The sequence below is a fragment of the Acipenser ruthenus genome, chromosome 6, assembly GCF_902713425.1.
Source record: "Acipenser ruthenus chromosome 6, fAciRut3.2 maternal haplotype, whole genome shotgun sequence".
NCBI classification, from domain to species: Eukaryota; Metazoa; Chordata; class Actinopteri; order Acipenseriformes; family Acipenseridae; genus Acipenser; species Acipenser ruthenus.
This window is the reverse complement of record NC_081194.1, coordinates 58111959-58138524: the sequence shown is the minus strand read 5'-3', so window position 1 is coordinate 58138524 and position 26566 is coordinate 58111959. Positions and strand designations below refer to the sequence as shown.

General features: G+C 41.9%; 1 protein-coding gene across 2 annotated transcripts in view; it reads right to left on the bottom strand.

Moving 5' to 3' along the window:
- Nucleotides 1-852: 852 nt before the first annotated feature.
- LOC117411129 (bifunctional glutamate/proline--tRNA ligase-like) overlaps nucleotides 853-26566 on the bottom strand; it is a 42018-nt gene continuing 16304 nt past the window's right edge. The window contains exons 11-34 of one of the 2 annotated variants that reach the window (XM_059025589.1): nucleotides 26404-26488; nucleotides 25511-25570; nucleotides 24462-24482; nucleotides 21869-21979; nucleotides 21005-21141; nucleotides 20503-20710; nucleotides 20138-20250; nucleotides 19194-19311; nucleotides 18461-18817; nucleotides 16525-16722; nucleotides 15848-16099; nucleotides 14664-14917; nucleotides 14283-14334; nucleotides 13667-13876; nucleotides 12615-12687; nucleotides 11660-11739; nucleotides 10478-10579; nucleotides 9387-9542; nucleotides 8738-8935; nucleotides 7904-8077; nucleotides 7094-7254; nucleotides 5675-5753; nucleotides 5215-5279; nucleotides 853-1611 (exon numbers count right to left, since the gene is read on the bottom strand). In XM_059025589.1, coding sequence (XP_058881572.1) covers nucleotides 1461-1611; nucleotides 5215-5279; nucleotides 5675-5753; nucleotides 7094-7254; nucleotides 7904-8077; nucleotides 8738-8935; nucleotides 9387-9542; nucleotides 10478-10579; nucleotides 11660-11739; nucleotides 12615-12687; nucleotides 13667-13876; nucleotides 14283-14334; nucleotides 14664-14917; nucleotides 15848-16099; nucleotides 16525-16722; nucleotides 18461-18817; nucleotides 19194-19311; nucleotides 20138-20250; nucleotides 20503-20710; nucleotides 21005-21141; nucleotides 21869-21979; nucleotides 24462-24482; nucleotides 25511-25570; nucleotides 26404-26488 — 3415 coding nt within the window. In that variant the 3' untranslated portion in view covers nucleotides 853-1460. The remainder of the gene's footprint in view (nucleotides 1612-5214; nucleotides 5280-5674; nucleotides 5754-7093; nucleotides 7255-7903; nucleotides 8078-8737; nucleotides 8936-9386; nucleotides 9543-10477; nucleotides 10580-11659; nucleotides 11740-12614; nucleotides 12688-13666; nucleotides 13877-14282; nucleotides 14335-14663; nucleotides 14918-15847; nucleotides 16100-16524; nucleotides 16723-18460; nucleotides 18818-19193; nucleotides 19312-20137; nucleotides 20251-20502; nucleotides 20711-21004; nucleotides 21142-21868; nucleotides 21980-24461; nucleotides 24483-25510; nucleotides 25571-26403; nucleotides 26489-26566) is intronic. The other variant, XM_059025590.1, reaches the window with a different exon arrangement.

Below are 26566 nucleotides of genomic sequence, written 5' to 3'. Positions count from 1 at the left end.
GAATGTTAATGCAGATTTAATTTTGTTTGATTTTATTTCTAAGAATCTTTAGGGGTGCCAATAATTCTGACACCTATCTTTTTGAGAAAAAATATTATTACTTGTTAATAAAAAACTCTCTTAGCAATTGTATTAGAATAAAAGAATATGGTTTTCCCATTTATTTGAGCATAAAATATAGCTCATACCTGTGTTGTTTATTTTATACAGCCTTTTTTGCTCATCTTTATCAAGGGTGCCAATAATTTTGGAGGCAACTGTGTATATATTTATTTATTTATTTATTTATTTTTAAAGTGGCCCCCATTAAAAAAACAAAAAACCCAGTGTAGACCACTGCATTCGAGTGTTGTTATTTGTTTATTTAGCAGACGCCTTTACCCAAGGCGACTTACAGAGACTAGGGTGTGTGAACTATGCATCAGCTGCAGAGTCACTTACAACAGTCTCACCCGAAAGATGGAGCACAGGGAGGTTAAGTGACTTGCTCAAGGTCGCACAATGAGTGAGTGAGCTGGAATTTGAACCAGGGACCTCCTGGTTACAAGACCTTTTCTTTAACCACTGGACCACACAGCCTCCTATGTACAACTTGTGCACAAAATTCTACTGTATAAAACACTACAGCTGACCTATTTCATATGCCTATCTTTGACATTGGTAAACCATGTAGGGAAAATTCGAAATGTTTCACAATTGGAAAATGTTTAATCGTATAAACCCTAAACCAGTAACAACCTTAGAAGGAATGCAGCTTGATCTAGCAATACTGATGAAGATAAACTAGATGATAAAATATTCAATCCATACTGTTAGAAAACTTTACCGATTAATAAAACACATACACAAGTGTATTTTATAATCCCTTTTTTTAATATTGAGCTTTAACTCTGTCCGATAAAACAACACCTGTTAGCTTTCTGCATTACCAGTCAGTTTGAAGAGGGGTGGGTGGGTTAGGGTCCACACAAGAGATTTTGGGGAGAGCAGGTTAGTCCATTAAAACACACCAATGTGTTACTATCGCAGAGCTACTTCTCCTTGAATCAGGAATATTAACACTAGGGTTATATTAATATTGCTGAGCCATGGGATCTGCACCCTATAACAGTAATATTAACAATAGCACGTTAGCCCTGCACCCAGTCCTGGGTTTCACAGCTACCCTCAATGAAGTGTATTATTAAAACTAAAAAGAGCAACCAGACCCGTTTAAATAGAGCTACAGGAACAACTTCTATTAATAAACTTAATCTGGTGACACTTATTCATGCACTGTGACAAAGTGCGATCAGTTTGGAGCAGATCTAGCAGGATTGATTGCTTGAATTCCTGGCACCTGGTCATTTCAAGGGGAGCTGTAAAAACCAGGCCTGGGTGCAGGACTAGTGGGAGTGTCATATTAGTGAACCGGAGTGAGGATTGGGCTGGTCAGATTCTCAGTTGGGCTCGCTCTCTCCTCAGTAGCTGCGTCCGAACAGTGTGTAGTACTTGGCAGGCTCCTTGCCGCTCACACACATCTGTCCAGCCTTCAGCTCCTGCAGGGGTTTGAAGGGGATGCAGAGACTCTTGGCTCCCATAGAGGGCGCTCCAGGCTCCACATCTTGGTCCCTGCAACAAAAGAGAAACCACCAATTCAGTTACAAGAGAGCCACCGAATAGCCTTAAAAGTAGGGCTTCCCAACCCTGGTCCTGGGGACACCTCGTGCCTTCTGGTTTTCATTCTAACTGAGCTTACAATTACTTAACTAGACACTTAATTGAACTAATAACTTCTGAAATAACTTCCACTTTAAACTTTTCACATTTTTCAGTAGTTAAAGCTTCTGATATTGTGGATATAATAAATCACTCACGATCCACGACCTGGTCTCTCCACCCTTGGCTATCTAAAGTTGGTAGTTAAAGGTTCCGACTATCGTGGTCCTCAAATTACTACAATTATAAATCTCTCTTTAGATTCTGGCATGGTTCCAACGGCATTAAAACATACCACTGTGACACCAATTCTCAAAAAACCCCAATTAGAACCTGATACTATAAATAACTATCGTCCAATATCAAACCTCTCTTTTTTGGCTAAGGTTCTGGAGAGGGTTGTTAGTAGACAACTACTTGATTATCTTTCTACTAATCATCTCTTTGAAAATTTCCATCTGGATTCCGGAAACAACTGGCACACATAGTCAATTACTTTTTGAAAAGTGCTGATAATGGGAAGCCATCAGCGCTTGTTCTGTTGGATACCATTGATCACTCAATCTTATTAAATTGACTAGATAAGTGTGTTGGACTGAGTGGAACTGTGCTTTCCTGGTTTAGTCCAACTAAAAGAACTCTGTGTCCTATGGTGCTGATATGTTCTCTGTTTCGTGTGGTGGTGCTGACTCTGATAAGAACTCTGTGTCCTGTGCTGCTGACTCTGATAAGAACTCTGTGTCCTGTGCTGCTGACTCTGATAAGTTTAATGTGTCTTCTGGTGTCCGACAGGGTTCAGTTCTTGGCCCTCTTCTTTTCAATCTCTATATGCTTTCATTAGGTAGTGTAATCAAAGAACATGGATTGAATTTCCTCTCTTATGCAGATGACACACAACCCTTGGTTCCATGAATACTGACTCAAGGTTATCAGCCTGCTTGGATAATATTACTGTTTGGATGACTAACAACTTCCTACAGCTGAATTCCAACAAGACTGAATTTATTTTGGTTGGCACTAGGAAACAACTCCAAACTACATCACTATCTGATGTCCTGTGGCCGTGATATTGGTGTATCAACATCAGTTAGAAACTTGGGAGTTGTGACTTAGTTTTGAGGCTCAAGTCTCATCAGTCTTTAAGTCATCTTTTTCCCCCATCTATGTAATATTGCCAAAATCTGTTCTCACCTTTCACAAAGAGATACAGATTCCGATTCATGCCTTTGTAACACCTTGAATTGATTATTGCAATACACTGTGGTATGGTTTATCTTCTAAAGTGGTACATCGGTTACAGTTAGTCCAGAATGCTGCTGCAAGATTATTGACAGGCAAAAATAAAATGGAACACATTACCCCTGTCCTAAAAACACTACACTGGCTACCGTTTTTTTGTCACTTGTTGGGAGTTTGAAGCCTCTCTTTGTGTACTCCTTCTCTTTGGAACCCACTGCCACCATTTATGAGAGGATCTGATTCTGTGGAACAATTTAAATCTACCCTTAAAACACAGTTGTTTTCCTTGGCTTTTGGTAATTAACTGTTTTTTCAGTATAACTTATAATGGATGTTTCACATGTATTTATATATTGCAATGTATGTATTAACTCTCTAAATTGCTGTTTTTTAAATGCTGTTTTAATGTATGTTTTTTTTTTTACGTTTCTGATATTAATTGCTGATGTATTTTATGCTATATACATTGCTTTGAGATGTTCCAGGAAAAGCACCATATAAAAATAAAATTGATTGATTGCTTGATAATAATTTGTTTAATTAGATCTAATTGTCTCAGCGCTTCAACAGTTGCAGAGTTCAAGTTACTCATAAAATGTTACAGCTAACTTGAAATCTGCAACTGTTTAAACACTCGAACCACCACGGCAGTCATTTTGACGGTTTTCACTTTTAAAATTTTAATTACTCTGCATGTGTAGTCACTTTGACTGCCTTTTACAATACATGTTTTTACAATACATATTTTTATTTTAAATACAACCTATAATATTCTGTTTTATTTTTATATACAAGCCTGTTGTTATCTCTACTGGACCTGACAGCCATCAATTCTTTCGTTTTGTACAAGGAATGCACCAGTGAAAATACCGGCAGAGAGATTTTGATCAGAAAAACTGCAAAGCAGCAGGCTGCTGCAGCTCAACCTGAGTGACACACGCAGAGAAAACCTGTTATTTTTGTTTTAAAATAAAAACTACTTTTGTTAAGTTTTGTATGCACATATACCTTTTTACACACTAGTTTCTTTTTTATTATAGTTTTTCATTTTTTGAAGTAGTGCTTTATATGTGGGAAGTTAGAAAATAAACCTTTTTATGTTTAATTGTTCATTTAAATACAGTGTTTCGGCTGTGCAGATGTTTGATATGACATTTAGTTAAGTAATTGAGGGTGCAGTTGAAATGAAACCCAGAAGATACATGGGGTCCCCAGGACCAGGGTTGGGAAGCCCTGCCTTAAAGTGAAATTGCATCTTCACACAGGTAAAGTAATACACTCCTCCCTCTATTTCGCCATCTAACTAACAAATCAGAAAAAATCATGAAAAATTTAAAAAAATTAGTGAAGTTGCATTATACATAAATACTAACGCACAACAGGGTGTGCAGTAGTTATAAATTTACCACACGCCCTGGGTGCGCTGAGGCACGATGCGAAGCCCAGTTAGTGCCCAACAAGTGCAGTCATTTTGTAATTACAGCACACCCTGGAGTGTGTTATTGCACTTATAAAAATAATTATATATTTAAAAAAAAAAAAAAAAAAGGATTTTAGAACTTTAAAATATTATTCAAAGGATCCTTCCACCACTGTAAAACAGCCCCTACACTTTGTCTATAAAGACTACAAATTGGCTTGAACTTATTACTGCTGGATTACTTCATTTACTTGTGTAGACATGCAAATGTATTTACATATTTTTATATTGCAGCTTGAATGTATTGTTTTTTTCTGTAAAGTAAAACTACTAAAATGTAAGAATAATACTGCTTACCTACATTTTTATACCCATTGGTATGCAAATGTTATGTTTGAAATTACCGTTTCCCTACAAGAACGATGCTCTGAACCTTTCATTTTTAAATGCCAACCTTTGTTTTTTCTCACCACCAGTCCTCCACCAAAGCACATCAGCTGAACTCAGAGGGCAGGCAGGCAGGCTTGTTTGCAGGGTGTTACTCAGAGTAAACACAAACAGCTGTTTACTGCATTTTAATACACACTGATGTCTGCACTTACTGTAGTGTTGTTTACTTGAATACTCCCTAAACTGACTGTTTTCCATTTTTTTTTTTTTAAGGTCCAACACAACCATGCTCTACGCTGTCCCTGTATATGTGTGCGTCCAGTTAAACTCAAAGTAAAGCTGCAATGTCTATGTATCAGGGGTTTCATTTCCATCTTTGTCATACAAAGCTATTGGAACAGGCTCTTTGTCAGGTTTTGGTAATACACTTCCTTCCCCTCCAAGGACCCTCCTTCCTCTTTACTTACTTTGCCGTGGTCTTTTTGATCCAATCCTCACACTCAATCTCACCGCAGAATGGAATCTGCACGATCTACGAGAAAAAAAAAAAAAAAAAAAGATTAACATAAACAATGAGCAGTCACGAGAGAGTACCCTAAAACTCACTGCTGTGAAATTAAACCCAGGATGTTATCCTGTGACTTTAGAATTATTATTATTATTCCAAACAATGCCAATCCATCTCAAAGCATTTTTTAAAAAGCACTCCAATCCCAAGCAACTGTAAATCCTCATGATCACTGCTAGGGTGGGACAGTTCTGGCTGATCTTGTGTGTAAATTTTGATCATTGTTTTGTGGAAACAGCAAAGAGTGTGGAAGAAATACACTCTCAACTTGATTTGAGGTAACCCCCGAACACTTAAAACATGCATTGAAATGCAATGTTGAATGCAATACTGGTCTCCAGCCACCACTAAACCCTCACCTTGCCCTGGTCCATTTCTTTCTGAAACTGCTCCATCGAGTCGGCAACAACCATGTGTTTCTTCAGGTCATTGGAAGCCCTGAGGAGATGAGGGAGGAGAGAAAAGAAATTGAAACAGGAGGCAATAACAGCAACTACATACAAATCAATACCTCAATGGTTAAAGAAACGGGCTTGTAACCAGGAGGTCCTCGGTTCAAATCCCACCTCAGTCACTGACTCATTGTGTGACCCTTAACCTCCTTGTGCTCTGTCTTTCGGGTGAGACGTAGTTGTAAGTGACTCTGCAGCTGACGCATAGTTCACACACCCTAGTCTCTGTAAGTTGCCTTGGATAAAGGCGTCTGCTAAATAAACAAATAATAATAATTAATAATAATAACACCAACCTCTGCACTAACTACTTGACCACAGCCTTCTTCCCTACCAGTCCCTCAGCCCTAACCTCTAGACCACACTACCTCCCAGTCCCTCAGCCCTAACCTCTAGACCACACTACCTCCCAGTCCCTCAGCCCTAACCTCTAGACCACACTACCTCCCAGTCCCTCAGCTCCAATATGAGAAACAGTGTACTTTGGCTGATTAGAGAGCTATTGTAGAAGGATCCACCTTGATGCTTCTGAATATTTTTTGTTTGTTCGCTCGAGATAATGAGGTCATCCAGTGCACTAAACATTCTTCTGACGTCTCTCTGAAGTTATGACTTGCAGTACAGCTTACCGCTCATTAAAAGACCAGCCATTATGTCTGCAGCATCACCCATCTATTATAAATATAACTCATCAGCGCTTCGACAATCTTATTGATTTTCTTTTTGTAAACCAGGTCAGCAGCAGCAGGAACTGAAATGAATTCTCATACAAGAGTGTGGGACAGTACAGACAGCAGCAGCAGAAGCAGAACTCACATACAGTGGCCAGGGCTTAAAGGACTGAGATACGAAGGAAGGCTGAAACAACTGAATCTATTTACCTAGAACAAAGAACATTTAGAAGGGACATGACTGAAGTCTTTAAAATCTTAAAAGGAGTTTACATAGTTAACCAATTTTAAAGCACAGTAAGGAATCAAGGACCAGAAGACACAATTGGAAATTACGTGGAGATAGACTTGGCACAGAGGGAAGGAGACACTTCACACAGAGTGGTGAGGGTATGGAATGGGTTGCCTAGTCATGTTGTTCAGGCAGAATCACTTAAATCCTTTAAGACCCGACTTGACAAAGTTCTGAGATCAATCAGCTACTAGTAACCGGATCAGCTTAGATAGTCTGAATGGCTTCCTCTCGTTTGTAAATTCTTATGTTATTATGTTATAAACTTGAACACACAAACACCAGAAGGCATCAGGTAGTGTCCCCTCTCAGTCAGTTCCTGTACAGAGCGTGCTGCATGTTAGTGTCAGTGCGAGTGTGTACCTGGTGTACAGGTTGGTCTGAATCTCCTCCAGCAGGTCTCTCATCCTGTTCTCTGCCTCATCCTCCTTGATTGTTAGCTTGTCTCCTGTGTCTCTGCGTACTGCCACAAACTGACTGCTCTTCATATCACGAGGTCCCACCTCCACACGCACAGGGACACCCTGAGAGAAACAAACACACGTGGGGGGGGTTCACCATCAGAGACTAAAATGTCCCTCTAATGAAATATATGTCTAATATTATAAATCATGGAGACACTCAGAACATTCCAGTACATCTTACTTTGCCATAACCATTGTCTTGTGCATGGTAGGCTACCAGCTGTCAAAAATGATATTACCTATGTGTTGTTTTTCTTTTAATTAAAATCTCATGTATAATGAGCCAATACATACAGTTGTCCCTATCTCTTACGGTACAAAAATCTCATGAGCACTTTGGGTGGGCAAAAGAACAGGAAGCTCACGACATTTTAATTTAAGCGTCTAAGTGCAACCATGGGCAAGCAGAATTAGCAGCCTTGTACTATACTATATCAGAGGCATTGTAAGAGCAGAGATGTAGGGAGCGTGAGGAGGAGGAGTGAAGGGAATAGAAGCCTTGTATTATTCTGTATCAGAGGCAGTGTAAGAGCAGAGATGCAGGGAGAGTGAGGAGGAGGAGTGGAGGGAATAGAAGCCTTGTATTATTCTGTATCAGAGGGAGTGTTGGAGCAGAGCGATAGGGTTGAGTGGAGACCGCAGCTGCCCGAGAGAGTGCGGGGGAGAGCAGCCATATGTAGGAGACGCTGTCTGAGAGTGCGTACAGTACCTTGAGCTCCCAGTGATTGAACTTCCAGCCGGGAGAGTAGTTGTCTCTGAGGTCAGCCTTGGCTCGGATCCCGATCTTCATGAGTCTGTCCAGATACTGGGAGCATTTTTGGAGAAGTGTGTCCCGTTCCTCCTCGGGGAGGGAGGCAGTGATTCCACAGGGAATGATAATGATCTGTCCCAGGATGGGAGAGAGGAGAGAGGGTAAGCACTGGCAGTTTTTCTTTATGACAATATGATTCAACCTCAACCACAATGCTCCCTCAATCAAACCATTGTAATGTATCAATTGGTTTGTATCATTGAATCAGATAAACGAGAAATGATGATGCAGGGCTCCAGACTGCGACTAAAATGGTTGTAAATGCGACAAAAAAAGGTTTTGGATGACTGTTTTTTCAGGGTTAGGCACAAAAATACTGCCTCTCCCTTTAAAAATGTATGTCAGGGGCTCCTGAGTGGCGCATCCAGTAAAAGGCACTCCGCAAGGAGTGCAGGATGCACCCTATAGCCTGGAGGACGCCGGTGTAAAACATACAGAGTTAACTGCAGTCATCAGAATGAGGCAACAAACAAGTGAGTACAGACACAACAAACCTGGTTGTGATGGGGTAGGTCTCTGTTTTACAACAGATGTTTAAGATTGCACAGTTACCAGTACACCTGCTGGAAAGGCTGGTACTTGAGATGACAAGGTTGAAAACCACTGCTCTAGTGCATGCGATCAGGACTACACAACCTTTACATAAACTCAGGACAGAGTTCAGAGTTAGTCGTCTGCTCCCATACATCCTGTATAGCTGCAGCGCGCAGACTCTCCCACGTCCTCTCTCACCTGCAGACAGGCCACCCTGGGCGGCAGCACCAGCCCCATGTTGTCCCCGTGCACCATGGTGAGCACCCCGATGGTGCGGGTGGTCAGACCCCACGAGTTCTGGAAGACAAACTGCTTCTCTCCCGGCCGCTTCGGATCCTCGAACGTGATGTCAAACATCTTAGAGAAGTTCTGACCCAGGTGGTGTGAGGTGGCGCCCTGGAGAGAGAGTTAGATCAGCAGATGAGAGAGATGGTTAGATCAGTGGATGGATGGGTGTTAGTTAGTCTGGGCTAGATATCGACTAAGGCCGCAAATAGTATTAAGTTTTAAACGTTTGGAATTTTGCCCAAACGTTTAACCTTTGTCGAGACATTGCAGGTCAGGTATAAGTGTGTTAGCCTTTAGTGTGTATACTGCAGTTAGTGTTCAATGCGGGCTGGTTAATTTCACATTAAATATTGCTTTAGTCTTTTCCATATACAATTAAATGCTGTACACATGCAGTCTTATACACAAATACATGCACCTGTAATGTATTATATAAATACATATTTTCTGACTTATTACAAACTTTCCCACTATGTTAACGGTTAAACATGTTTTATCATTTCGGAAATGAAACAGAAACCAGCACCCCCGATATCTCTCGGTTGCCCTCCCCCCGCACCTGGATGGCTCTGCCACTGGCAGAGATAAAAGCTTCCACGGTGGTGGTGTAATCTCCCCCGGCAAACTTTTCCTTCTCCGTCTTCCGGCCCCTCACCACCGGAATGGCCATCAGCTCCTCGTACACCTGCGCATACAGCTCCAGGATCAGAAGCACCTGGGGGGGGACACGACAAGACACAAGACAGGGGGTCAGATACTGCACCAAGTACCACTCCCCTAGTTCTTAGAGAGAGGGGATAGCGCATACAGCAATGCAAGGCCTACAGAAACTCAATTTAGTTCAGTATAGTACTCTATAGAAACAGTTAGTGTAATACAGGAAAGGGCAGCCCCTGGCAGTATTAAAAAGGATGAGTTCATCTTATAAACACTTGGCCCAATTTACAAAACTTTAAGAACAAGACCATTTTGATTTACTTAAATCGAGTTTGTAACCTCTCTAAAACAGGTGGAAAAAATTATGTATTATCAAACAGTTTTGTGGATAGAGCCCATTGTGGCTAATTTTGCAGTCTTTCACAACTGTAAAACATCCGTGGTAAATTACGAATTAAACTAAGAAACTAATTCTAATTCTTTCTCAATGTCTTCAATGTAGTCAAAACTTTAATGAATTTTCCAAACTTTCTTTTAAGTATTTTTATTTAACTATTGTTCTGGAAAAATGAAGTGTTAGTCGAGGGATCCCATAGCTGTCCTATTTCTGGTTTGGTAACTTTATTGGGAGTGTTTTCAGTATCATTTTGGAGTAAATAGCCCAGAGGTTCTCAAACTTTTTTTGGGGGGGGGGGGGGGGGGCAGATCCCTTTAAAAAAAAATGTTTTAATGGAATAGGGGGACCTCCAACTAAGGAAAGGTCAAATCGCAAACAAAAAAGGAACATTGTATAATATTGTCTGCAAGTATCACAAGGCCTGCCTTTCTTTCACCACAACAGTACATGTCCTATACTGTAAATATGCATGTTGTTATACAACAGATACGTTTTCAGCATTTCCTGGGGACCCGCTGCAGACCTCTGTTGGAGAAACATGGCTCCAGCACAATGGGTATGAAGAATACAGGCTGCCCAGGCCTGGCCACGCTCACCTCCTCAGCAGCCTCCTCTTTTGTGGCAAAGGCGGTGTGCCCCTCCTGCCACAGGAACTCCCGGGTACGCAGGAACGGCTGGGGGTGCTTGAACTCCCACCGCTGCCAAGGGGAGAGGGAAGAGAGACAGACAGACAGACGGGAAGAACAGGGGCGCAGAGGAGAAGGGAGAGAAAACTCATTAACTTGTGTTAACTGCAATTGTCAATAAAGTTTATTCACTGATGAAGCAGGAGTTATTTTCACCAAAAACATTCAAATACATTTACGTCTATTCCTGACTAACTACAGACACTTCTTTCCAATTAGTGCCGATGCCTACTACCACTCAGCATGTAAAAAGCTTGGGAGGGGGCTATCACAGGAATTGGGAGATATGGGAGGAGAGTTCAAACCCAACTAGACATTTTCAAACACAAGCATGGAGGTGTAGCTTATGACTGTACAACTCCTCTGTGTGATAGATAGAGTTGATCGGGGCTATAAACGCAACAAGATGACAAAAGTGAAAAACAAAAGCATCATTATAATTTCCCTTATCAACATAAATTATAATTTATTATTATTATATTTATTATTAAAAATAGTTGCATTAGTATTTAGTGTTATTAATTTATTTTTTTAAATTTAGTCGTTTCCAATGATTTTACCCCATTTTTCTCCCTAATTTGGAATTGCCAATTGTGTTCTTATTAATCCCGGTTCACCGCTGCAGCCTCCCGGCGACTTGGGAAACAGCGGCTGACACACGCGTCCTCCAAAACATGTCCCTGCCAAGCTGTCTTTTTTTTCGCACTGCGGATCCACAGTGAAGCCATAAGACCTATAGTGCCGGAGGACAACACAGATCTGAATGGCTCCACTGCAGACCCGCAGGCACCCTATCAGCCACAGGGGTCGCTGGTGTGCGCGATGAACCGTGGATTGCCCTGCTGACCTAAGCCCTCCCTACCCGGGCGGAGCTCTGCCAATTGTGCGCCGCCCCTTGTGAACTCCCGGTCACGGTCAGCAATGACATAGCCTGGATTCAAACCTGCGATCTCCAGGCTATAGGGTGCATCCTGCACTCCATGTGGAACGCCATTACTGGATGCACCACGCGGAAGCCCCGTGTTATTTATTATTATTATTCCTATTATTTCTTCATCAGAAAGTATCGGCAAGGGTTGTGTGAATACCTACCACCACGTTACACCATTGGTTCAGTTTTATTGGCAGATCTCTGTGGGACTGCACCCACTTGGCATAGGCTGGGTACATCACTGCAAAACAAGAGCTGGAGTTAGAACAGTGGCATAACTAAAACAGCAAAGGGGGTGTTGGGGGTCTACAATTAGAATTTGGCGTAACTAAATAATTAAAACAGCAAAGAGGGGTGTGGGGGGATGTAATTTGATCACTAGCAGCACTTGTACTTTGTATACTGGTGTAGCAGAGCTGTGCAACCTCATAGCAGAGAGTCCTTAAAGAGCCATTGTGGAAGGGTAGCGTTGTAGTCAAGGCAAACGCTGGGAATAGCAGAGGCAGGAAGCAGGATATTGCAGCTCAAAGCGCTTTTATTTTGCAAAATAAAAAACAAAACATACAAAATATTCAAGCCAAACCTCAGTGCAGAGACAGGGAGCACAACCTGTTGCTCCCAGTCCTTTTCCTAAAGTAACTAGGGAGCTGTCTCCCAGCTCCTCTTTTATACAGGTGGCCACCCCCAAAGTGGCACTGAATAACCAGTATTTGGCCACATTCCACACCTGTATTTGCAGGTTAACTTCACCCCTTACAATTAAATTCAAAATAAACAAAAGCGTTACATAACAAAAAAAAACCCACAACATATACATACCCCCCACCACCATACGCAGCCATACAAAGCAAAACAGAAACTGTTTAACTGGACTGTGCACCGATTCAGTATTTCTGTGCTCATTAAACAGGCTGCATGTTTCAGCAATTACACAAAATTTGCTTCAACTCCAAAATCAGGAGCGCCACACAATTGAGCTCAATGAGCCAAATATCTCAGGAGTCATCTGGTGGACAGCCCTGCTGCTCAATGTTGTAGATCATTACCATCATGCATTATATTCCTTGAGATACGAATGTTAACAGCAATCAGCAGCAGTCTCTCTATGTCTCTGACCTGTTTCGCTCGTGGGACGGACAGCAATGGGTTCCGCCAGCTCAGTTTTCCCAGATCTAGTTACCCAGGCGACCTATGCGTACAGAAAGACAAATAAAACTGTTTAAAAACACAAATGAGCCAGCTTCTGTATCATGCAAGACGATTTTGTCCTTCTGATTCAGGGGTATAGCAGCTCCGCATATAGAAAACACAGCATTTTCTGAATTTATTTCTGATTACTTTACTTTAATGTAGAAGTGCAAATAGCAACCAGTTTCCTAAAGGAACATTGGACAGGCGATAATCGATGTATTGAGAACACTTTAGTACTCAAAAGCAAGAAGCAAAAATAGCAATTTTGACTTCACTGTTCCAATACTTATGGAGGGCACTGTATATGTGTAATATATTTTCTAGAACAGGAATGGAAATAAGACTCTTATTACATAGCAGTTTTACCCATTCCAGGTTTTAATACAAGCTTGATTAGCCACAGTGTACAGATAACAAGTTTAACGATTTTTACCATGATCCATACGATAGATAGTCCTGATGGGTAGTTTATTTAATTATGGACTATTTTCTTATATACAAACATGAAATGACAGGGAGAGCATGTTTTCATACCAACTATAAAAACACACTTATTCTTCATTCGAGAACCATTTCGTGAAATACAAATGTGCTATGTCGCGCTTTTGGTCTTGTAATACAAACATATACCTCTGTTACAATATGAAATATCATGTAAATAATGCATCAGGAATCATGGATATACAGCAAATTGTTACACCCATAATTGTCACTCCCCCCAGCCAGCTTGTTTCCTTATGACCGCCCCTATGTAATGCCAGGGGCATGTATGACTATTCATGAGATACGCCTTTTTATTTATTTATTTTTTTTATCAGCTTGTCTCGGCTCCTGTCGCTCCCACTCGGCCATTGAATGGTTTTCTCGGCTTTTTCTGGAGAAAAAACAACTAGAAACCCGTTTTTTGCGTTTTTTTGATGATGTCGGACAGGGTCCAACAATGGACCGCAAAGGGTTAAGCCTCTCTGTGTGTGTACCTCGGGTGCGAAGTCGGCGATGTGAGATTTCTCCTTCTCTAGGGCGGCCTGAGAAACGAACATGGGGAAGTAGCAGTTCTCCACGCCCAGCTTCTTGATCCCTGCGTCGATGAAGCTCTTGATGGTCTCCCAGATGGCAAAGGACCAGGGCCGCAACACGTAGCAGCCGCTGACGTCGTAGTACTCAATCATCTCCGCCTTGGTGATCACCTACGGACCAGCAAACACTTAATTATGATCCGGCGCAGTAGCCGTTACCGGCTGGATAACTGACCGTGGCGACAGTAAGGTGTCCCAAGCCGAACGCACTTAATTATCTCCAGGTGATATTCACGCTCTTATAAACCCAATAAATGTTTTTTTTTGTTTGTTTGTTTTTTTGTATAAAGGCATTGTGTTAGGTTATATTTTGGTATGGATCGCTTGGGATGCTTGCGTTTCAAGATTAGTCCTGTTATCTTTTAGAGGGCATCTACCATGGTGATGTTTTAATTCATAGGACAAGATGTTTATTGGAATTACTTGCCTGATTCTCCAAGGCAGCCTATCACCATGTTTGTTTGTACCTGTTGTGTTAATGTTTACAGTGTTTGGAATGTATTTCAAACAAACACACCTGCGAGTACCAGTCTGCTAAATTCTCCTCCTTCTTAGACTCCAGACCCAACCTACATGAGAAAACCAAACAAACACTGGCATGTTAGGAGGAGGCTAATTTAAAAATAAGAGATTAATATTCTTCACAGGGAGTGTGTGGACGTGAGGATGATCGCACAAGTAAAAAAAAAAAAAACGAGCCAAACATTTCAATGCCTTTGCGCAATCAGATGAGATGCACAATAACTAAACTGCAAAAGACTTTAGTGAGATCCTGTTTTTCCTGCAGATGCATTATGCAGTAGTGTTATCAGTATTTTAGGAGGCACAGGGCTTGTTTCTTGAGTCTGAGTTGGTCGATGTATGCTTGTTGCATTGTGCAGCGACGCTGCAGACTCACCGTGTCTGTTTCTTAGGGCCCTGTCCCTCCCCTGCTCCCCCAGACCCTGCGCTCTTGTCCTGCTCCCTCGTCGGCTCTTTGCCACGCCGCGCCTCTCCTCCTTGTTTCTTGCTCTGTTTCTCAGACTGGTTCTCCTTCTCTTTCCTCTTGTCCTCCCTGCCGGCCCCAGAGGCTGGCTTGTACTCGGCCCCGCTCAGAGTCTTGTAGTGAGCCTTCAGGTCGAGAAGGGACTTCACTGCAGCATCCACCTGGTCCTGGAACATGAGAGAAGACGGTCAAAACACAGCCATGCATAACAAGCAATGTGCTGCACCAACCACCGACCTGCTGTACAGATCAGTGTGTCAAAGCGTGCAGTATCAGAAACAGATTCACAAAACATAACAACATAAGAAAATCAAACACGAGGAGTCCTTTCGGTTTCAAGTTGCTGATTAATCTCAAATAATTCTCAAGTTGGGTAGTAGCATTAACAACATGGCTTGTTAACCCATTCCATACCAGGGTAAACTATATTTATTGTACAGTATAGCCATAGGAAAAGCATTGGAAAATTGCAGAAATACCCTGGTAAACTTTTATAAGGATACCTAACCCAAAAGCTTTATTCTTAAACATGCAACTACATTTAGACAATCTCTTTCTCTCTACCCCATTTCCTGCTTACCTTGGGTTTATCTCAAACACCTACTGCATTAAAGCAGTATAGGTCACACCCCCTTGCTTGAGACACACCATGAGCCTGATTGCAGCAGGGATGAAGAAACGTTTGTTCCAATCAACATTTGGGCCGACTGTTCAATCCAGAGAAGCTTGGATGGAAGCATCCGTAACAAGCTGCTTCCGGGGCATCGACACGCGCATTGTTTTCTTGCATCTGTCACCCAGGTCAACCCTGCTTTACCAGAGCAGTGTGAAATCGCGTAGCCAACCCGCATGACACCAGGTCCTGACCCGGGTAGGCTCCGACCCGGGTAGAGCATGCCAGTGTGAAAGGGGCTTTAGTAGCAACTACACTTTTGCCGATGGTGTAGATTAAATATGTAAATATCAGATTCTCTGTTTATTTCGATTTAATGACTTAACAAGTTTATAAATGTCTGGTGTCTACCTCCAATTACAGTGAGCATGTATTTTCTCTTGCACTCTTTGTAGGACAGACACTGAACACTTGTTGTATTTACCTTGGGTGCCTTCTCTGCCTTTAGCTTCTTGACCTGCTCCCCCTGCTCAGCTACCTTGTTGAAGAGAGCCTGGGCTTCAGGGGTGTTGGCTGGACTCCCCTTGGAGGCGGAGTCTGTCTGTGAGGGGGTGGGGCTGGGGGCAGAAGTTGTCTGTGTGGGAGGGGCCATGTCTGGTTTGTAGTCCAGCCCAGTCTTCTGTTTGAACTCTGCCTTCAGAGCCAGCAGCTGCTTGACGGCAGCGTCAATCTGGTCCTGGAGAAGAAAGGGGAACACACAGTTAATCTCCACGGATAAAACTCGATGTTTCTACATCAGATCCCCTTAGTGAAATTCTAAAGCATATTGATTAAATGTTAAGCAAAATCGTTGCAACATCCATAATCTCGCCCCCAAAGGCAAACTGGAAAGATTTAAAAGGTTAAATAAGATGCGCAAACAAGTTTAAAAATCCCCACAACTCATTTCCTGCCACATCGCAAACACCTAGCTAGGGATTATCTATATGTTTTAAGAATCTATAATCTATATAAGCCCTGTGTTGGGTCTCCAGTGACAGTTACCTTGGGCGCCAAACTGTACAAGATGACGTCTCTTATAACAATAAACAACTTATTGGCTTATAGTAGAAGTAGGGAGTACTAGCAGGCTATGTAACCTTTTTCCTCAGTGGCTGTTACCTTGGGTGCCTTCTCTGTCTTGAGCTTCCTGACCAGCTCTCCCTGCTGAGCCACTGTCTCGTACGGGCATGAGGAGGGGGCTGTCTGTGTGGGGGTGGGGCTGGGAGGAGCCATGCCTGGTTTGTAGTCCAGCCCAGTCTTCTGTTTGAACTCTGCCTTCAGAGCCAGCAGCTGCTTGACAGCAGCGTCGATCTGGTCCTGGAGAGGAGAGAGCAGTTTAGCTTTCACACACAATCCTCTTTAACGTGGCATTCACTTCAACTAGTTCATGCGCAATCGCTCTGTGTTTCCATTGCAATATAGGGATCCAGTCCAGAACTCACAATGCAGTGGAATAAAAATAAAATTGCTGCCTTTTACATTGACTGACTACTGTATTAGACTGTGCATGGTCTTGTACCTAATCTGCACAGGTGTACAAATGCCAGAATCAAATAAATCATAGTTATAATTTTCAAGATTCCAGTACGTTACCATGTGCAGGTGTCAATGTTGAAAAAAAACAAAACAAAAAAATACACTTAATTAGCGCTGGGACGAACATGGGATTTTCGCGTTCGGATAATCACTCAATTAAATTTTCGTTCATTTTCAAAACGTAATAAAAGCCATTATATTGCTCAGAACGCAGGCAGAGACAGCATAGCAGCAGGGGCAGGGGGGTGTGGCCCCTGTGTGTGTGCCTTTATTTTACAGCAAGACCTTACAATATGTAACACGTTAAAATAGAAAAATATCCCAGGAGTAAAGAATAAGTTGTGTAGGACTTACTTTACACCAGTGATGCAAAAATAACAGTTCATGTTAAACGCTGTTATTTATTGGCGAAATAAATAGTATATAAAGTTGACACCGCATTTTATTTATTTTTTACTATTTATTTTTTATTTTTTATTTTTTTTAATTGCTTCCCCTTGCCGTTTATTCGCAATAAACAGAGGCCATGGAAATGTTTTCATAAAGTAATAACGTGAGGTTTACTTGTTCTTTTTTGTAGCTGAACAAGCAAACAAAACGAAATGTAACTTTAAACACTTCAAATAAAACAAAAACATGGAAATGGCGTTGTAAAATAAAGGGGAAAAAAACTCACTGGTTCTCGTTTATTACGTTCCACATAACAGAGAGTCGCAACAAAAAATACATAATATAAAATCTATATAAAAATCACTTCACAACATTTTCAGGAAGTTGGGTACTGTTTAAGTGAGGCATTTCAGAATGATGTGCTTGCCTTTTTTCTGTCCCATGAGATTCTGACTCACTAAAGCAGCACAACGGTTTTTTTATGGCCTTATGGATTTTATGGCCTTCCATAAAATCACAATATGTGCGCGTGCATAATCTGGTTTGTTTACTTTTTGCTGTCTAAAACTTTTTCTATATTAATCTTACGTATCCAACTTTATTTGTTCTAATATTCAGATATTTGTCCCAGCACTACTTTTAATTTCATTGCAGTTCCCAAGTACGATCTTTGTTTTTTTTATATATTACGTTAATGTCTTACTATACCAGAACTCATTCATACAGTTTGAGTTTCGCTTCGCTGTGTGATCTCGTACATAAGAGACACCCTACACAAGATGTATTAGTACAGACTAAGTAGAAAGCAAGTTTTAGAGTTTCTGGACCACATCCTGTAAATTAGAAATGTGTAATTCTCATGCCTTTGTGTGGAGTTATGTGCAACACACAACTATGAGGAAGTGATTCAAATGCAGTTGTATGTTGCGGTAACACAGAATCTAGAAAACTAAGTTATTTACTTTAAACGTAAACTAACCTGGCAGAGTTGGGTTGGGGTGCAGTTTGAGAGGAGGTCTGGAAACTGAAGTTTTAAAATTCCTGCAACTCATTTTGCACCTTATCTCAATCCCTTATTCCATTAGAGATTATATTTAACAACCTAAACACTATAGTCAGCGGCGGTTACCTTGGGTGCCTTCTCTGCCTTGAGCTTCCTGACCAGCTCTCCTTGCTGAGACACTGTCTCGAAGGGGCAGGAGGAGGCGGGGCTGGAGGCAGGGGCTGTCTGTGTGGCGGCGGGGTTGGGAGGGGCCATGTCTGGTTTGTAGTCCAGCCCAGTCTTCTGTTTAAACTCTGCCTTGAGAGCCAGCAGCTGCTTGACGGCAGCGTCAATCTCCTCTTTGGGAGCTTTCTTGGCCTTGAGGTCCCGGACTGCCTCCCCCTGCGCTGTGATTCGGCTGAGCAGAGCTGCAGGGTCCTCCTGGCCAGCTGGGGGCAGTGTGGAGGGGGCTGGGTGGCTCGGAGACTGTGCCTGTACCTTCACCTGCACACCAAAACACACAATATACTTGAGATCCGAGACAAAACAATTGTGATTATTAATTTTTATTTCCTGCATTTGATATTGTAAGTAAATGTACGACTGTACGGTTTCTACTTTTGAGCTCCAGGTGGTCAGACTGAATCTGAATGGAATACGAAGGCTGTTCACTGCCAGCACTTCTCCATACAAGCTCAAACCAAGGTAAAGATAGAGAAAATAATTCATACTGGGAGCAACAGAATCCAAAACCTATCAGAATTATTGCAAACAGTAAGGGAATTAAAGACATCTGAGGTTTAAACCAGGGTGTCTAAAAACACAAATAGCCACTCGCGTAGTCTTTTTGTAAAGGAAGTGGGTGGGGCTCGCTGCTCACCCCTTTCTTGCTGGCCTCTGCTTTGCTCTTTTCCTTGGAGCCAGCAGTGGGCATCTCCTTGGTGTGTCCGTCCGGGATGAAGAGCAGTACGCAGGGGGACTCCTTGCAGCTGTTTGGGCTGAGAGAGGAAGAGGAGGAGGAGGAAACAGGACATGTTCATGAAACTCCTCATTCAAACAGTGACAAGCCTCAAATATGTAAAACATTAAGAAATCTCAACTTTTACACTGTGTGATCATTGTAAGTTCAGAAGAAACACTCATGAAAACCCACATTATTTAAGAGCTGAAAGCAATTAACAGAGCGATGAGCCTCAGATATGTAGAATGGCATGTTTCGTTTGACGACCCAACAGGATTTAAGACACTTCAATTTTTTGGGAAAGAAGAAACACATATGAAAATGATCAAAGATCTATAAAACCTACATCATAACTTCTGCTAATCCTACAATAACCCCCCACAATACAGGGAACGCTTTTCAAGGAAAGGCTAAATTCTGGTTTCAGGCTGAATTATTGACCCAACAACCAATACTGGTTCAAGACTGTGGGTCACATTTCAAAGCATTTACTCCAGTCTTTAATTAACTTAATTTGTTGAATGAGGTAACATATCTTAATTTTACAAAACTAGAACCAAATAACTAAATAATATATTCCAATTCTCTTTAGCACTGTCAAGGTGTTCATTTCTTATTTTGTATCATTTACATGATCCTTTTCCTTTCCAAAAATGTATTAAACTATAGGCAACACTTTGAAAATATGGTCCTTTGTTTTAAAAGAAACTTTTACAGCAGACACTGCATAATGTTCACATTAATTAATTTGCTTTCATGCATTAAAAACAGACTACCAAGAAGAAAGAAACATTTGTGACATTTGTATACTTTTCAGCCCAATCAGTTTAGGCCAGTGTCGTTGGCATTACGAGCGCTTGTACCTAATTGGCTCGTAGGGCTGGTCGCAGATGTAGAAGCCCCTCCTCTGCAGCTGGATAATGTCCCCTCTCTTCAGATCCTTCAGGCATGGGTCTCCCAGCATCCTCTCCTCTGCCTGCAATCAACCAATCAGACACCACCATTAGCTGTCAGACAGATATCCTGTTATCTTCCCTTCCCCACTGTCTGGCTTTCACAACACTGTTCTTGTTAATGAAGTCATTGAAGTTTCCTCCTTGCCCCACAACTCTCCTAAACTCTCTCCAGTCTTCACCTCACTGTCCCCTCCCCCCCTCTCTGTTCTTGATTTAGCCCTTGTCCCCCTTGCCCCTCATCTTCTCTCCCTCTGTCCCATTCCCCCTCTCACCTTGCTGTTCTTGTTGATGTAGTCTTTGAAGTTGTCCTCTTTGCCCAGCACAGGCTTCGTGATGAGGTGATCGTAGACGACACACACGGTGGGCACCAGCGGGGCTCGGGGGGTCTCCGTCAGCCACGTGATCTTGGTGGTCTTCTTGTAGTCGCGGTTCTCTAGATTCAGCTGACCGTCCAGGGACACAATGCGCCCGCTCGCATCTCTGCACAGACAAACATTATTTTATGTTTTGTTATTTTATTATTACACTGCACCAATGCATTATTTGAGTAAAAAGTGGATGCAGTATGAAAGCTAGTTCTCCTTTTAGGATACAATTCTGGATCTAAAAAACAATACTGGTACATGATTTTGTGTTAAGAATTATTTTGTAAAGCAGGTAAGATATAAATGAGTTTGAAGTGCCAGAGTCTCTTGGTGATGTCAGTGCTGTTCTCTAGGCTATGCAGTACCTGTGTATCTTGGTGATGTCAGTGCTGTGTGCTGTAGTCCATACCTGTGTATCTTGGTGATGTCAATGTTGCCCCAGTTGATGAAAGTAACGGTCTCTCCCTCTTTGAAGGTCTCCGCATCGCCCCCCTCCACCAGGACGCGAGGTCCGTACCACACCGGCTTCACCCCCACCTCTGCGTTCTGCAACACAACACGAGACACAATTACTGTGTGCCACACCTCGGTTTCTCTCCTTACACTTTATGCTGGATCTCAGATAATTGGGCTGCTTGCTGCCTTGTTGGTGCTTTTAGTAAGAAACCGATTAAATTAGGTCCTTCGCGCCACGTCTCAGATGATTATCACAGTGCTGTGAATGACATAGCATAAAGCAGCCAACCACACCAACACCTCTCCACAATGGAGTCAAGAGATCAGCCACTAACAGTAAAAATACCAGACTGGTTTCACAGACACTAGTGCTAAACTGGGGTCAGTGAAACTAGCTGTATGAATATGTTTTAGCGATGAAACTTACAGAAGCAACTAAAACATAATATTTGGAACTACTCTTTAAAAATAAATGAATAAATTAAATTACCTGAAATTTGCTTTCAAATCAGTATATTTAAGAATTACTAAAAAGCAGAAAGAATCCAATGTGTCCAGTCACGTTGGAGATACTTGCTTAGATGTTTCCATTTCCCCTTGCTAGGGCCGTGTAGTAAATGTACTTAATTTTAAGTTAAATATCTCACTTTAAGGAAATGCAATATGGAATTAAATGTAGTGTAATACAAATAAAAATGTAAAGCAGATGTAATTGCAGAAAGTGTGAGTATACTTACTAAATTAAACAGCTATGCCTGATCATAACCAATGCCATCACTAATGGTTATTTGAGAGAGGGATGGAGTGAGTTGGGTACCTTAGGGTGCTTTGCCACCTCTTTGTACTCCTCGCTGGCTGCGGGGATGTTGACCGGGACGACCTCATCTTTCAGCAGAGCCGTGTATCGGGGTGCCACCGGGTCGATCACCTGCAGACAGCAATGCTACAGTCAGCACATGCATCACACACTGCAGAGAAACACAACTCAAACTAACAGGGCTTGAACTTCAGGGTTCACCTTGTGCATGTTCATGGTCAGAATACAACTTGGGATGGTAACAGCTTAGAATTTAAATGTTTTCCAAGCGTGTTATTCAATTTTCATTCAATACTGATTTTCCATATATAAAATACACCATTCAAATGTAGTCTCATCCAGATTAATTCCCACCAAGTTTAAATGTGTTTATTCCTACAGTTTAAACATTTAGTAAGTCGCCATCCTGAATTCTAACCAATGCCAGTCTGACCAAAGCCTCTCATGGGCACTATGATGATGTACTGTATACTGTGCTCTATATACACTAGCTGGACACTCTGTTGGTAGTGCTGGAACACATATTTGACAAACATGTTCATGATTGTTTCAAATCAAAAAGATATCAAGCAACGGACACCAATGCATCAATGAGGTCTAATATAAATAACACATCCCACTGTGCAGAAAAGAGTCTGTCTACCCTTTGTTTAGAAGGTAATTAATTTGACAGGGGTACCAAATTATTTTATATATATTAAAACAATTAAGAATACAGCCAATTCAAAAGGAGACTATTTTAATAAGTCGTTTGAATTCTGAAAGAATATTCAGACATGACAAATACACGTTCTTCTCAGCACTACATGTAGGGAATTTTTAAAAAATACACACTGGAACGGATTCAACTCTGCTGATTAAACTCGAGATTAGGAGCCCCCCAGGTCAGGTGTACACAGCATGCCACCTGTCAATCACTGCGCTGCCTTCAACAGAACAAAAGCAATCGTGTTTGCTGCTGTTCAGCTGGGTTCCATCAGGTCACAAATCACACCAAAAATTCAAGCCCTGTTATAACCTGCCAACAAGCTGGGGTGGGGGGTGGAAAACAAAACAGTGAAAGGGGTGGGGTGCATTTCATTCACTTCTATTGCTGCATTGACATTCAATTTACTGCATACTCCCCTCCTTTAATGCTTCAGTCCTGCGTGTACTTCACCCCTGCACTTTGCAAAGAACCCGTACTATGCAAGGAAGTTCATAGAAAGAACTGATCTTCAATGCAGCAACAGATAGAAGTCGTTTCTCTGCCTTTTGAAAACATTAAAAGCAGCAAGACAAGACACAGACTGACATATATAATATACACACAATACGTACATGACACAATGTATACATTGTATGCAGTATACACAACCATACAAATAGACGTGTGTACCTACATCTGTACATTAGGTGGGCTGTGTTTGCCGACATACTTTTTAAATGTTTTTGACATGCAATTTTAACAGAAGCCAGCATGTGAGAAGCCAGGGAGATTTCCATTCATTTGATGCTTTTAAAGATTGTTTAATTGATGGCAATTTTAAAGAGTAATTTGCATCAAATTAATTATTTATATATATTCATTACTGTCCCTTCACCATTGATGTTTGAAATCTTACAGAGTGGTTCTTATTGGGACTACTCAAATATTACTGTTTTTCTTTTAGCCAAAGCGTCTTTTTATAGAAGCCAGTGTCATCCTGCGATCTGCCACCTTGGATCAAGTTTAATTTTGTTGTTCTGGCAATAGACATCTGTGCACTAGATGGCGCTGGTGAGCACCAATATAAAAACACTTTGGCTGCTCAAGAACACATTACATAGGTCTATGGTAGGCACCTACACCTACATCTACACCTGAAAAGCACCTCCTGAAACTCATTGTCAAGGCACCTTAACAGAGTATAATCATAAAAATAAAATGAAGTAATTACAAAAATATACTCTGAACAATCATAAAAAAAAAGGGAACAGGAAAATGAAAAACGTTGACTGGCTTCACAGACACTACTGCTAATTCAGAGATAAAACGTAGTTACTAACAGAAGCAACTAAAACAATATATAAGCAACAGCTCCCTCGTGAAGTCACTGATGCGGTTTCTACTGCCATAGAAGGGGCTGCAGAGTGCATGAGGAAGCAGTCCCGATCCCCCCTCCCTGCCCACGCAAACATTACCTGACCGGCTAAATATTTACTGGAGGGGTTGGGAGCAGTGCTGTTAGCAGGGAGAACTTGGGGAGGGGGGGTGGGGGCAGCCCCACACACACAGTTTCTTATATAAGGTTCTTGTTGCATACTGCTTTGCAGGAACACTTTACAACTACTTAAACAGGCTCCTCCGTGTGCTTTGATTTACTGCTGTATGGATGTGCAAGATTAAGTCGAATTAAAGAACAAGGGGTTCCACTGCTAAAACTGGCTGCATTTAGTCAATGCTATCCACCATGAACTGAACTGGTGGACTGCAGTACACTTTATAAAATGATTGCAGATAGACAGAGCCTTGCACATAGTGCAGAGCAGGGAAAGGCTGGTTGTGGCGACCACCCCTGGATAGACAGCTAAGCAGGGAGAAGCGGACGGGGGAGGGGGAAGAGGGGAGTACCTTTTTACAGCTAATTGGCAGCTTGGAAACAGAAAAATGAAACGAGGGTTTAATGTCAAACAAGTTAGAGGGTTACCAAAATGCTTCAGAAAAGGTATACTTCAGAATCAGAGCTTTGATTTTTTTATAAGGATTTTTAACATCAACAACCATGTGCGTTAATCTCAATATATGTGAGAAAGGGAGAGCGAGGGAGCGAGAGAGCGAGAAACTGAAAGACAGGGCCTTGACAGACAGACAAATACAGACAAGAGCAAGAGAGAGAGAATGGGGAAAAAGAAAGAGGAGAAGGGGCAACAGAGAGACAGACAGGTAGAGGTGGGGTGACAGAGATACAGAGAGAAACAGGTAGCTGTTAAGGAGAGGATGGGGGGTGAGGAGGTAAAGAGATTTGTCAGTCAATTTTAAGACAGCAGGCCAATATGAGAATTTGAGACAGTATTTACACAAACATTATGTTTTCCTGAAACCTGAACAACTTTGTGTAAATTGTTTTAACTGATGTAAACCCCATAACAATGCTTTGTACTTAAGTATATTTGCAGCAGAATGCTCTCCATTGCAGCACACACACAATCACAGTCCAGTGCACAGCCCCAGCTTTGCCAAGTCCCTGTACGCTCTCTCGCATCCTGACATGACCAGGAGACCAACCCTGCTGCACTTGAAAGCTAATCACTTGAAAGCCAATTTTCCTTTCTGGTGTTGCTTTTCTGGTTGTGAAATCACATTTTAAATAGGCTTTGTTCAGTCTCATTTACTACCTGCCTAACAACAAATCTGAGTATCTGCACAGCCCTAATCTGTATGGTTTACACTGAATATCAAGCTTTCTGAAGAAATCACCCAGAACCTTGACTATTTAGACTTTTCAATGTCTACCATGGTGTGCCTGCGCTTGTGCAAGCTCTTTAAACCCTGGCCCCCCTGAACAGGCAGTGGTCCCCGTGCAAGAAGGGGTTCCCGGGCTGAGTGCACCCAAGGAGGGAGCTGCCAGGCAGAGTCCATTGCCTGCATGTGGGGCAGCAGTGGGAATGAGCATCCCCTACCTTCTTATTGAACGCCCAGATCTTGTCCCACTCCATGTTGACAACAGACCTGGAACCACCCTGAAACACACAGAGCCACAAGTTTGAACCCTGGCTGTATATTTAAGCATTAATGTCCGACACAGGGGCCTGCTAGGTAACACTAACGAAAGACCAGGCTTTTTGTGTATGTAGACATTATTATTAGGTTGTGTTATTAGGTGATTTTTAGTCTAGATGACTTTTTTTTTTTTGCAATTGCTCACATTTTTCAAAGTTATTATAATTTGTGATGGTGCTTTGACAAATTTATGTTGCTGTTTTAAGATTCCAAATAAGGTCGGTAATAATTTACATCAGATTAATTTTTTTCTAATGCTTAAAACATGTTTTCTGAGCAGGTGTTTCTGGAGCAATGTATAATACAGGCAGTACGTAAAGATGAAATGAAAAGGTTTGCAGAGTACCAGTTGTTTTGGGGCGTTTATAAATACTAAAAGAAACTTGAATTCAATGACAAATATTTTTTCTATGTCTTCAAATGTGTTTGGGGTGTGGTGATGTGTTGAAGGACTGTCCTACATGTATATGCATTGTGTTTAGGGAGAAGGCAGTGCAACCTGTGTTGCAGTTCTGAATTGCATGCGAGAGTCTTAATAAAAGTAGCTACCAGACAGGTGTGTTAACTCTGTCCTGGACAGGTACACCTACAGGTACACTTAGAAACTTTTGACTAAAAGTCTATCTCAATTTTCAAATGGAGGTATTTCATACAGAATCCAATTAGTACTAATCTTGGACTGCCTACCTAATGTTACCTTGGGTAAGGTAGTCCACGATTAGTGCTAACTGGGGTCTTTGAAACACTATGGATTGTTTTATAGGCATGAATGCTCTATCTGCAGGTAACTCACTTGGGCAGCGATGAACTGCTTGAGCCCCTCGACAGTCATGCCCCGCCGGAGTACCCCTCTGACAGTGGGGAATCGAGGATCATCCCTGCGAGGAAAACAGAAACCCAGACCCATTACACACCCCCCCCCAAGATATACGCAACACCCTCGCCAATCACACGAC